The 13,592-nt window shown below is 34.8% G+C and overlaps 2 protein-coding genes across 2 annotated transcripts; one reads left to right on the top strand and one right to left on the bottom strand.

Annotated features, from left to right (window-relative positions):
* Positions 1-6: 6 nt before the first annotated feature.
* TRIADDRAFT_33976 (uncharacterized protein) lies at positions 7-2,143 on the bottom strand (the record flags this gene model as incomplete). Its single annotated transcript, XM_002118270.1, has 7 exons — positions 7-141; positions 281-370; positions 533-642; positions 814-874; positions 1,019-1,173; positions 1,499-1,704; positions 2,007-2,143. The coding sequence occupies 7 exons, from the start codon at positions 2,141-2,143 to the stop codon at positions 7-9; spliced, it is 894 nt and encodes a 297-aa protein (XP_002118306.1).
* A 1,959-nt stretch (positions 2,144-4,102) lies between these two features.
* TRIADDRAFT_62347 (uncharacterized protein) lies at positions 4,103-8,309 on the top strand (the record flags this gene model as incomplete). Its single annotated transcript, XM_002118282.1, has 12 exons — positions 4,103-4,246; positions 4,562-4,624; positions 5,766-5,852; positions 6,407-6,565; positions 6,741-6,805; positions 6,925-6,995; positions 7,118-7,284; positions 7,372-7,429; positions 7,585-7,674; positions 7,857-7,987; positions 8,063-8,123; positions 8,215-8,309. 12 exons carry the CDS (start codon positions 4,103-4,105, stop codon positions 8,307-8,309), a joined length of 1,191 nt encoding a protein of 396 aa, XP_002118318.1.
* Positions 8,310-13,592: the final 5,283 nt, after the last annotated feature.

The following is a 13,592-nucleotide window of genomic DNA, read 5'->3' as shown; positions in this document are numbered from 1 at the left end:
ACTTCTTTATAACTCATCATGATAACGGTCAGCATGATAATCGAAGTCGAAATCCGGATCTTCATATTTACGTGATTTTTTCGTATGGCCAGCAAAAAGAGACTGATGGCTAAGAAGTTCTTCTCTTGTGAGTTTTCCATCCTACAGGTTAGACCGTAAAATATTTCAGTTATTAATAATCTTTTATTATTTCTGTTCATTAGACAGACTATTAATATATTTTTCCCCATGGTACAATTTTTCTTATTTTAGTCGTAAGTAAAGTGCAGTTTAAGATGACCTGATCAAGATCGGCAGATTCAATAAGGTGATTAGCTTCCTCTTCTTCATCGTTATTCTCCTCTGGAGCAATCCAACTCTTTATTTCTGACTGATAATAATTCAGTCAAGGTTATTTTTTGATAACGACAATAGTTAGAGAACATGAAGTTGTTTAAAATATTCTTAGAATATTTTTCGTTGAACGATACTAATCATTGCTAATAGTAGAAAAGGTAACACACATCTGGGATATATGCAAATAAAATCACACCAGGTCTAATAATTCATCTCCGTCTTTATCATGCCTGAGGAGGTAAATTTTCTCTTCATCGCGCACCCAACCAGGTTGTTCTTTGTTATCTTCTGAGTTATACATACTCGCTGAATTGAGAGTGATCAAAAGAATCGGATTAGTTGTTCCTATTTTCAATATATGTACAATGTATTGCACAATATAGCATGATTTGTGGTTATGCACACAAACAGTTTGGTTATGTAAACAAGTCTCAATATCACATTATTTAAGAAATTCAGCGACAGCAATTGACTTACAAATGTATTCCTTCCATGAAATTTTACCGTCCTTGTTTTTATCGTACGTATCCAACGATTCCTAAGTATTAACGAGAAGAACAATGTGCATAATTTAGTTAATAAAATTGAAGCTAATGCAAATGAAATTGGAACTGAAAGTAATGTAAAAAATCAATGCTAGGTTGCTTTTATGTTTACTTAATTTTATTTTTTATTGATTTACCATAGCTAAAGCATTTTGCATATGAGGGAAATTATGAGGAAAGTTAAAGGCCGCAAATTCGGTTAAGGTTAACATTCCGTCATTATCCTGATCAGCGTCAATGAATTTTCGGTGATCATTTGTATACATAGATTGCATAGAGTCACTTAGTTTCCCTATCGATAGAATAATGGGAATAAGTAATTATCATATATAGAATTACTTTTTAGAGTCATTAATTTTGTCTGTCATTCTATTTTAGCGATAACAATGTCACATCATATGATGGAGGACTAATTAATAATGATTTATATCACTGGACTGCATACACATTGTTGACTAGTGATGTTAGTATATTACTTAAGATATCACTCATGTCATTAAGCAGATACAATTTTTATTCTTCGATAAACTCCTGTAGATACTGGAAAATTTTATTCCACTTTATCAAGTTGGTATTACGTTGTCAGTAGATTTTCAATTTGTTGAAGATTTGCTTACCATTGTTTTCAGCTAAATCGTTGGCAAACATGACTTGCTTATACTCTTCCCATGGCAGCATGCTATCTTCATTGACATCTAAGACTTTAAATTTTTCTCTAGATTCCTTTTCTAAACGTTTGAGTTGGTTGCCCTTAATTCGTGCTTTCATTTCATTTTTATCGATATATTCATCCATATTCGTATCAATTTCGTCGAAAACTGTGCTGTAAAATGCAACAATACAAGATAGAATGTACGAATTACCTAATTGCAAAAATTTGCTTCCTAACAACGATGACTGATACTCTATGTTACACTAGTATTTTGAAACACAAACGTTTAGGTTGGTCCATCAGTACGGAATCGTATCATTTTACATATTATTATGCGTTTATTAATTCGTACTCCTATCCATTAATCCATGCACTCTACTGCTTTCGTAGGCTGTATTACATTAATCAAGTAAGAAAGGAAATAAGGTTGACCAGGCAATCATAACGCAAAGTGTTCATTGCATATTACTAACATCAGTCTATCACTAGCATCTTCTTCAGAATATTCGTGAAATGTATCGTCTTCTTCACCAATGAAAGCACGATGATCAAACTCAGCATTATGATGACCCCATTCATCGTAATGTTTTTCACCTAGTAGATCTTCCATGTCTAACCTACTGCCACCAGGATGGTATCGTTGGCAACGATAATGTGGTACAACGATGAAATAAATGGTGATCCATACGATCCATTTTTTGCCCGAATTCGCCATCATCTTCTTTCTCTGCCCTTCCTGATACTATCCAATTTGCTATCGAGCAAGAACTAATCTACAGCACTTGGGATATTGATTGAAATTCAAATGTTCAGTCTATTAAATAAACTTGCAACTACAGGAAGACAATATGGTGGGTGCATGCGTACAAAGGATAGAGTAAACAATAACTTGCGGGTGTACTGTACACTTGTACAGTACGTACTGTAGTGTCTCCTGTAGTTGACACTAAACTGGATGATTGGAGTACAGTACCGTACTGACTGCAGATTGTGTTCTGAACACTGGTACTGTATTGCATAGCATAGTACAGTACTGTACTGTACACTGTACAGCGTCCAGTAGTTACAGACTGACAGACTGAAACCATCGAGGTGATTACAGGTTAATAAAGAAGAAAACCGGCATTGCTGCAACCCGACTGACTTAAGTTGTGCTCATGACTTTTTCCAAGTGATGTTAATTTTGCGAGCGACTTCCTTGATTATTTCTTACATCAGTGGCTAGCGAAAAAGTGCTTTCTCTTTTATTGATATACCTATTGTATCGCTGTCTCAGCTACTTTGTACTGTACAGCTACATATGGCCGTAAAATATGAACAAAATTAGGGTATCGAACTGAAAAGCTAAATGGGGGTCTCTACAATCGTTTGCAAAATTGATGTCGCGTACAGTATAATTAATTAAAACATCTCTCTCTCGCTGTCGTCGACAGTCTATAAATAGAAAGATATACAGTATGTTGCACACTGTACACTAGAGACCCTTCAAAAGGGTCTCTACAGACACTGTACAGCAATATTATTTTCGGTAGAAGCTAATTTAACAGATGTACACTTGTACAGTACAGTACAGTTGGTATCAACTACTTACTGCATTAGCCCATCGGTTTTAGTAATATTTTTCTCACTCAGTATTGCACAGTACAGTACAGTACACTGTATCTAAAAGTCAGATCTACTGTACTGTACACTGTACAGTACAGTACAGTACAGTACAATGAAATTCAAGACGCCGTAAAGTTGCAATGTACTGTACAGTGCAGTACCGAGTACTGTAGAGGAAGGGATGTTGTTAGGATAAACAAAAACCAAACAAAGTCTGCCCTCATGCTGAACTGGCATGGTAATATTTCAAGGTGTTGGAAGGATCATGTAACACATCATTGGAATCCACAACTCCTAGCGGTCAGAGGAAGCTATAACATGAAATGATGGATATAGTTGTCTGAATACGATGCATGTTGATGGCCATATGATTTTGGGGCGCATTCAAGCGCCCGCAGTGTTCATTGGGTTCTTACCAGGGACTTGCTCACAAGCTCCTGATCTCACCTATCTCACCTACAGTACAACAGGTACAGTACTTTACACTGTGTAGTACAGGACTGTACTGTACACTGTACAGTACAGTATGGTACACTGAGTACGGTACAGTACAGTAGGAAACGTGCTAAGAAACCTGGTGGCATTGCCAATGAAGCGTACAGTATACTACGTACAGACTTTACGGTACGGTCCAGTAAGTGAACAGTGTATAGTACTGTAGAGGCAGTTGGAGTACTGTAGTCTACAGTGAATAGTACTGTAAAATACCGTACTGATCATCCCAATCTGAGCCATTCCGGTGGTGTACAGTCATCGACGATGGACAGGATTATTCTTCTATAGTACAGTATAAAATTGATACTCACCTTCCATACAGTACCCTACAACTAGACCGGAGCTAAATTCAAGCTGATAAAGCATGTGATTTCCCATGCTGTATCTCATACGCCAATTTTTTTCGGCTACTAACGTTGATCAACCACCGCCATTTTGATTGACTTCTTCTTACTAATCCATTTCCATCATGCCAGCTGCAGCTAACGAAGATTCTAGCCAAGTGGCTAATGCTCTAAGCAACCCAAAAGCGATAGAAACCAATGAAGAATCATTAGCAAGGTCCTTTATTGGTGTTATTGATAAGAAAATTCGCAATTTGTGTAAGAGAAAGGTATGGAAAGTGATCTTGACTTTCAATGACAAAATGCCATTGCGGTTATTGTACATCACAATCAATTTGAAGCAGTCTAGTGCACGTTAGTTCATGTATCGATTGGAAACTGCTCCATTTTATTGGTACAGTTGATAGTAGAGAGTATAAATAGATGGATCGTTATGGCATAAATAGAAAGTGGACGTATTTCCTACTTTCAATTTGCATCATGTTACTAGACGTTTTTCCCACGCATAACATGTGGAATTTTGGATAATCTTCGACCACTTTGTATGCAATTAAATCGATACTTGAATCACTTTCTCTACCTAGACTAAACTCGAAAATTTGAAAAAAATCGAGGAGGAAGGCAAAGAACTGAATCAAGATCAAAAGGTAACGAACTGGTCGCTATCGTTAAATTTACCCTTGATATTGCATGAATGATACAAATCAGCACAGATGATAGCTGCACTGATACCCAAGATGTAGTATCGCAACTTGATAGTAGACATACTATCACGGACATTTGCAGTCATAGCAATGGCACTGTTTTCAACAAGTAAAGATTGTCATCACTCTTGTTATGACTTCCATTTCATGATCGACGATGTTAACTGTGCGGTCAAGAGACCGCCGCTTCTCATGGCTTTCGTCAGTCTTATGCTTGATTGAATGTGCATGGCAATTCGTTGGGGCTCAATGATGGTGATACTGTAGAGTAGAACGACAGCATCGAATGCAATATTGGATTGTCTGGTGGGATTCTACCAACCTTAGCCTTTACTTTAATATACTGTATAGAACTTCCATAGGCGTATTATCGATAGACATCTTTATGTGTCGACCTTTGCAGCATACAAAAATAAGATACCTTTCACTTTGTCGACATGAAAGTACCTGGCAGCAGCACCACTTGCATGTCATTGCGCTATTTCATTACTACAGTTTTTTGGGGTATGACAATCGTATGATAAAGGTTAATTAATACTGTATAGTGTATAGTATACACATTATGTGATCTTTATGGAACTGCTCTTGCTTAATTGCAATATAGATAAGTTCAAGCAGGTAGTTCTCCTCTGATCGAATACACTTGATCCGTTCTATCTTTTGCATTTATTATTGTCTTCTTTTCAAGTGATAAGGTTGAACCTTGATTATTACTGTATTTTAATGGTATTTAGTGTTCCATGATACTATACTGTGTACATGTATATAATAAGTTTAACCACGGTAACGGTAATACTACGAAAGCGCAAGATCTAATGAAATAGTGACTCAGTAGTATCCTACCATGCTCTCTATATAGATATCGTAACATAAATTCATGTTCGTAGAAATGAAGCGCTATCAACCCAATCGGTCAATGTTGCCTTGTATGTGATTAGAGTGCTACACTAGATCTAGCGGATAAGGCTTCCGTTATTATTGTGCACATACATTTATCACGAAATAGATAACTATTTTTTAAATGTTTAAGCAAATATTTTCTACGTGTTATTAATTAGTGTATTTACAATCTATATTTTGATAGGAAGCAATCAGTCAGGCTAAAAGTGTTGAAACAGATTTGGAAACTTATCGCGAAATCAATCAGCAATATTATAAGTTGATGGAAGAGGTAATTTTGTTAAAATATGAAACTACTTTGGATGCAAACTGATTTAGTTCTTATGATAACCTAGAATTGCAGTAATTGAGCGATGAAATCCGATTGAATGCAAAGTAGACCCAGTACTAGTGTCAGTTTAGTTTAAAAACAGAAGATTGCATAATTTTTGGAGCGATATCCAATATTATGTGTAAACTTTTAACGTTAAAGCCCATTTACTTTAATAATACAATATGTATTAATTTAATTATGAATCATTCCCTTTCGTAATTTACTCTTTTAGCTGCAATTTAAGTGTTTAAAGCGGTAAAATGCAGCGTGTTGTCATACAGTGTAAACCAGCTTTTCCTATATAAAAAGAGATTGGTTTAGGATACTGTATAGCATGTAGAATAGATTGGTGTCATCAATCTTACTACTATCAAACTTGTATTAGCTTATGTTATAATTTAAGGCTCCATCTCAAGAGCAATAAATTATACGTGAGGTACTATACGAGAAATTGTTATTTAAAGCTAAAATTTATCTTCATTTCTTAAAATTTTTTTGGGTGCATGGTGCAGTGGCAGAAAAATCAAAAAAAGCAAATGAGGAAAGAGCAAGCAACACGAATTGAAGCAGATCGAGTCAGAATTTGCGATATCTTGAAATTGCAAAGACTCCTAGCTGCTGTCAATCCTGAGACTCGACAGTACTTCTTGGAAGGTAGCAACGGTGCTACGGTAAGATTTAGATAGTATAACAAGCGAAGAGATTTCATTTTCTCTAGTAAAATTGCATCCGTTCACTTGACGCAATTTGGATACGCCAATTGAGCTAGCTGATTGTTATTTATTAAAGCCAATGCTTAACAGTAATCTCGATGTTATGTTGTTATCCAAAAATGGGGCGTTTTAGAAATTAAATGAGGATGAAATTCGTCAAATCGAGGCTTTTCAGGAACTAGTTCTTGATCCAACAAGGTACTTAGCATTAATGGAATAATTACAGTCTATCTTAACCAATGCTAATTATGGATTTATTAAGCATATGGCCTTGTTTTATTTCTGGATTAATTCTCCACATTTAATATCTATTATAGTGTGAAGACATCAGGTGATCATTTTTATAATCTCATAGAAAAGAAAGAAAAGCCTGTAGTTGGAACGACATGTACGTTCACAAAGACGATTAACTGATAAAGTGTTTTCATTGATTTTAAACTTTGTCTATTAGTAACTACGGTATTTTAAGATCGATTCAGCTCTTAACTCTATTAATGTACTTGCTTGCAGATGATAAATTGATGGCAGTTATGCAAGGAATTGAATTGTGCTCATTGTATACTGGTGAACTTAAAGATAAAGTTACTGAACCAGTAAAGGAAGAGCCACAGCAGGAAACCGTTGAAAGGCCATCAAATGGAGATGCGGAAGTAACTAGTGGCGAACTGTTACCGGCGGTAATTGATGATTTTTACTATACGTCTTGATATTTTAACTTAAAAAGGATGGCACTCCATTAATAGTAATTGTTATATATTTTCTAGGAAGTAAAGAATAATGATAAAAACGTCGAAGTGGCAGTTTCTGCCGAGAAGGATTCAGGTAAATGTTTGCTCATCAACGTTTTACCAACTACTTAGTATGTTTGCGATTAAAGTATTTGTCAAACAACTCGAGCTAACACACCTGTTGCGTGAAGTAGTTCCTTATTACCGATGCGTATTTAAAAAACTAAGATAGATCATGTCATGATATAGTGTCCGAAGAAAAGTTAAATATGCCTAATGCGCCTACGGGAGATTTTGCTGAACAAGGCGAAGCTACAGAGAAAGATGACGGTTTTGAATGTATGCTTTAGTATTTTATCATAGATTTTACAATAATTGTGATACTGGAATTTATTATTACTGATGGATTGTTTCATTCGACACCACATTGTTTGAGTAATGTATAATTAATATTGTTGCAATTAAATTGCACTATAATGTAGATAGACGTGTATATAAAATCTATTTCAATTGTTCTTTAGCTCAAAAAGGCAACAGGCGCCCGCGAAATTTTCGAGGTGGGAATCGAGGCCGTGGCAATCAAGGCCGCAACAGGATTAGAAATCGTAATGGCGATCGTGGTGGAAAAGAAGGTGCCGGTGGAAGATTCCCTGTAAGATTGAAGTATTATCTTTATTACATAAATATATTAATGTTTTTCTAACTAATACCAATAACTACAACGAAGGGAAATCAGGATGGCCAATACCGTGGTGGACGTGGCGGAAATCGTGGAGGAAATCGTGGAGGTTCGTTATATGCTTGTATCGCATGCTTTTTTTTTTTGTAAACGATTTAAGGAGCATATTTATAATAATTACCTTTAATATACGGATGTAGGCCGTCCACGTGGTTCTGGCGGTGGCAACTATCAAAGATATCGTGACGATCGATCCTCTCAACAACCACAACCCCAACAGCAACAGCAACAGTAATACAAAGACTGGCGCTAGTCAGCCACTACTGTTGACGCCACTTGGACTAGGTCTTAATATTTAGGAACTAGCTGAGAAATTAAGCTGCAGATGGCATTGGATTTTCTAATAACTATGTTTCTTTTCCTTGTTAAAACTTTGTGATATGCTTTTTGTATTAATTTTAATGCTACTTAACGGATAATTATCGGTCTTTTACAGTAGTTGTAGGCGTGATTCTGCGTTCTGTTGTATCGGTTCCCACGTTTCTTGCAATTAACGAATTGTAGTCAGTTATACGATGTTGCGAATAGTGTTAGCTCTTAAAATTGCCGTGACCATCCATTTGAATTTTTATGTAAATTTGTATCATACCAAAATGAAGAAGGTTAAGTCAATGTCTAACTGAAAGTCACCCTGTTGTAGGCATATTCAAAGTACCAAAACTGATTACAATTATGGAGGATTGTGATTCCAGAATAGTCTTATTTGAAATCCATCTTTTTATAGGTTAATCCCGTCTTATTCAATGTATCAATATGGTTCTATAATGATTTGCTTTATTGTAATAATGATAATAATGTTATAATTGTAGTTGTCTATCCATCAATTAACCTACTTTATATTGTAAACGATTATTTTGGCTACTTCTGGTGTAACTGATTTTGCGCAGCCTATAAATAGTAGTATCATATGATATATGGTATTTGGGAATGTCAATGAAGTGATCATTGCAATAGAGTATCTGGTAGCCGTAGTAATTACTGATATATTTATTTCCCGATATTGTAAGGTAGCATTTACTAAATTTGAGTTTATTACCGAGATTGATTAATAAAGCATTTGACTTGCAGTTAATAAGTGGTAAGGTCATGCTTTATTGACTTTAGATCTAAGTGTGCTATTTTCTTTCGAAACAATAATTAATATAATTTACGTTACCAACTGCCATCCAATTTAAAATGATTTCACACTATCGTGATACGCACAGAAACTACGAACATTTGTAAGAGGCTACTATCGAGCGTACAATAGGACTTAGTCGAGACTGTTTTAAGGCTTTACTTACTTGGAATAAATACGTAGTTCTTTAATATCAAAATTTATTAATATACATCCTTTAATTAAAGTAGCTAATGTGATGCAATATGAAGATATATCATGCATTTCGTCGGGTCATGAAACAAAACATACGGCTATCCAGCTAACTGATTTTTTGCAACATTTGAATACACCATTGCATTCTAGATAGTCGAACACGTTTGTTCCGATCCTAACCTCTCGTTACTTTTTAATGGGTTACTGATAAAGTAAGTACGCCATGATATAATACTACCAATATATCTATTACATTTTGTCTGTGAAGAGTAGCCTAAATAGTGTGCATCTATCATTTGATTATAATTGTATACGCATACGCGTATGTCTACGTCCATAATAAAATCGTTACATGGCAGTGTGTCGAAATATATATAAACAGTTACAAGCATGAGATACAACGGCATGAACCGGACTAAGACGAAAAAAATTCTTAATCTAATGCCACATACGTTATACGAGGCGAAATTGATTCTTACATTACATAAATTAGATAAAAATACAAATTGATCAATTTAAGAGCATAGACACTCGCTTAATCATGATCGATCCTGTATTGTCTAACAAATGTTACTTAACGAAGTGGTACAGGGCTAAGAGAAAAATCAACATCAATCAGCAGACGGCGACGTAGATACATCACTGATACTTATTACGGCCAATTTTAATATACTGAAAAAATAAAACGTTATCATCACAAGGATTTCAAATTCAAGAAATTAACCATCATCGTGTAGATATAAATGCGTATTAATTTACATGATGACATAGTTTCAGTTGTTGCTTATAAATCATAGGCAAAATGAAATGATTGATGGTAATTACGGCTTTATTATACTTCCCAGTAGATGTCGTTTTCTTCCGGTATCAAGTTATGCTGATACTTGTTACTCCAATCAATGCGATATATTTGAAAAAGTCCACAACAACTGCATTCAAAAAACTGGATAAAATTGCCTATAATACCACGACTAAACAAGAGAAAAATACACTCAGCTTTACAACTAGCTATTCTTTACGAATTAAATCATTTCAACACTACAGAACATGTATTTTATATTTTTCAGTTACGAATAAGCTACCTTCAACCACTAACCTAAAAGGACTGGCGATTTTCCCATTCTTGTAAAAATGTTTATACCTATAGCTATTCATACGTTCATTTGTTGTCATACCAAGGATTATCATCTAATAGATAAATGAAACTGTGAATGTCGATGTTAAGTGATTAAGATTAATAAAATTTCACCCTCTGATCTGTTTCAATGTTCATTTATGGGCACATAGACGTACCTGATAAAACTGACAAACAAACAGCATACCAATCCAGCAGCAGTGAAACCATGAGTTTAATTCCAACCAGAACGCCCATGGCGAGCATTTGAATGCAATCACAATCCAATGATACAGCCATCCAGAATCGTTATTGCTATAGGCCGGGCAAGCTCCGTTATAGTCTTTACGTAAAATGAATCAATTCAATCTACTAACATAATACTAAAGCTATATTTATGTATAATTACGACATGATAATTCTTACATCGACGGGCGCCAAAAGCGTATAAAAAATTTAATACAACCAAGAAAAATAAAAATTGTACAAAATATTTGTGATTTTTTGCTCCTACAAATGTCAAAGTAGAACAGCGTTAAAAAATTGGGTATTACCAACTACGTTCCCAAGTACATTCGAAAATTCCAAATAATGTACATTAGAACGAACCAACACAATTTAAAATCCACGGGCAGTGATGATCCATAGCTGCTACACATTTATTACATATCGAACAATGTTTCGAACGTGCTGGCTTCCTGAGCTACGATATTGTATAGATTTAGAATGATACGATATTATTAGTAAATCGATGACCATATTCCAGAGTGCTAGGCGTTATAGCCTATATGATACAATTGATTTGTTAATTTCGAGAAGAAAATATTAATCAAACTAACCAAACATGTAGAACAGAACGTATCCACGGTAAGTTCATCATGCTCAGCCAAGTAAATGATAGCCTAAAGGTCAGATATACCCGGTAAAGTAAAAGAAATCTGACAAGATGGTTACATTGCGGTCGCTAACCTTTTTCTTTTGTTCTAAACTAGCAACTAAATACCCTGGATCGCTAAACACCACGCGGTAAAAATTGTACATGATGCCAGTGGTGGAAATTACAAATACTAAAAGTGTTGGCAAGTCAGTTACAACTGATGGCAATAGATTAAGGAAAGTAACATTGTTAGTGAACTTTGTAGTGTTACAATAATGCAATAAACATCATATTTTGTATTATGTGGTCAGATACATGGCCAAAATAAGTAAATCCAGGTAAAGTACATCCAAGATTTAGTGGCAGTATACCACGAAGCCATGATTGGACTTTCAATCAATGTTGTATTTCTTAAAAAAATTCTATTTCGATATTTGGTAAAGGAGAATTTGAGAGCAGAGGTAATTTATAAAATACTTATGTTATTACGATACTAAAGAAGCAAAATCTCAAATCTTTTATCTTACTTTAATACTTGGGCTGATACTATCCACAATAAGATCAAATATAGCATTGACCACAATAACGAACTTCCATACTGCAAACATAGACCAATACCACCGAAGGCCATAATCGGGTATATGAACATAACCTTGTTACCCAATTCCTAGTAAAGAGAAACGATAGATTGCACAGAGTAACTAAATTGATTCTATTACCATAACATATTGTATCAATTTTGTATTCAATTGAATTCTAAAAAAGCACCTTATTTAATGTCATCCAAACAATAATCCTATTCCCAGACGGTTTCTGTTTTTTCAGTTTGCCTTCAATTTTTTTAATGGCAAAATTATTCTTTTTTGCTACAGCAATATCTAAAGGAGTTTCTTTCTACAGCATGACCAAATATATCGATATTAAAGTTCTCACGTTAACAATAAGCAGAGATCATTTACACGATCATAGGAATCTTATAAGTAGGGAAATCTTTACACAAATTAATCATTTTGATCATCATCTAACCTTCGCATTGACCAGATCTAATGTACAGCCAGCATTACACAATTGACTTATTGCACTACCATTATTAGAAGTTAAAGCCCAATGTATAGCTATTTTGTAAGCATATAAGTTAGTGATTAGTAAGCAATTGTATACCCATTGATTGGAAATTGATATTGTTACGAGAGAATAAGTAGCTTTAATTTAACCGACCTGAATTAAGGTGAACATTATCTTGAAAGTTTAAAGCAGCACCGCAGGATATTAGTAAACGCACAGGGTCTATTCTACAATAGATTAATGTAATTTATCCTGCGTTATTTGTACGTAGAGTATGTAGAGGTAGAGACATGCGTACGATGATAAATTATAAATTGGTTATGATGCAAAAAATTCTAAGCCTAGTGAATAACCTGCATTACTATTTCGTAATCATGTCGATTGTCTCAAGTTATGGTACTTGTAAAAATAATCACAACAAAGAATATAACTGTATAGGTATTGAAGCTATATGGGATGCTCCGTTAATGTAAGTTAAACGTAATGTATTCGAAACTAAAACAGGCTCTCTTATTACCCATGGCATTTGTAAGATGCCCACATCAGCGGTGTCATACCATTGTCGTCCATCATGTCTATTTCCTAATCCAATATAAATCAAGCAGTACCATTATGAAGCATATAGTAACATTTTGCAAGAATCTTGATTTCAACCATTTGTATAAATTTGTTTGATATAATTTGTACCTGATGTCAAATGCTGTATTTCAAAATACGAATTATAATCATTTAATTTAACGAATCAAGTAAGATCACCGTTCAGAATTTACCTCGCCTTTTGCTATTAAGTAAGCAGCAATGTTGGTATGATGAAACTGGCAAGCCAGATGAAGGCAAGCATATCCTATCATATTAATCGTTGAAGTGCGAGTACATCAGTAGAAGGCGATAATAAACATATAAAGTTGCAACATTTCGGAGAGTGAACGAATTCTACCTTCAGTATCTTTAATAGAAGGATCAGCTCCATGTCTCATTAACAAGACGACCATTTTTAAGTGTCCTTGTCTTGTCGCCCAATTTATAGGTGTCCCTTTCAGGAGGCCACCTTGTGCATTGATATCTGCACCTCTAAGAACGAAAAATCTAAGAGAAAAGAATAATTTTATTTACTGTAGAACGATTACGCCACATAGGGACTCAGTTGCTG

Source organism: Trichoplax adhaerens, genomic scaffold (genome assembly GCF_000150275.1).
Source record: "Trichoplax adhaerens TRIADscaffold_42 genomic scaffold, whole genome shotgun sequence".
NCBI lineage: Eukaryota > Metazoa > Placozoa > Uniplacotomia > Trichoplacea > Trichoplacidae > Trichoplax > Trichoplax adhaerens.
This window is presented reverse-complemented; position numbering and strand designations above follow the sequence as displayed.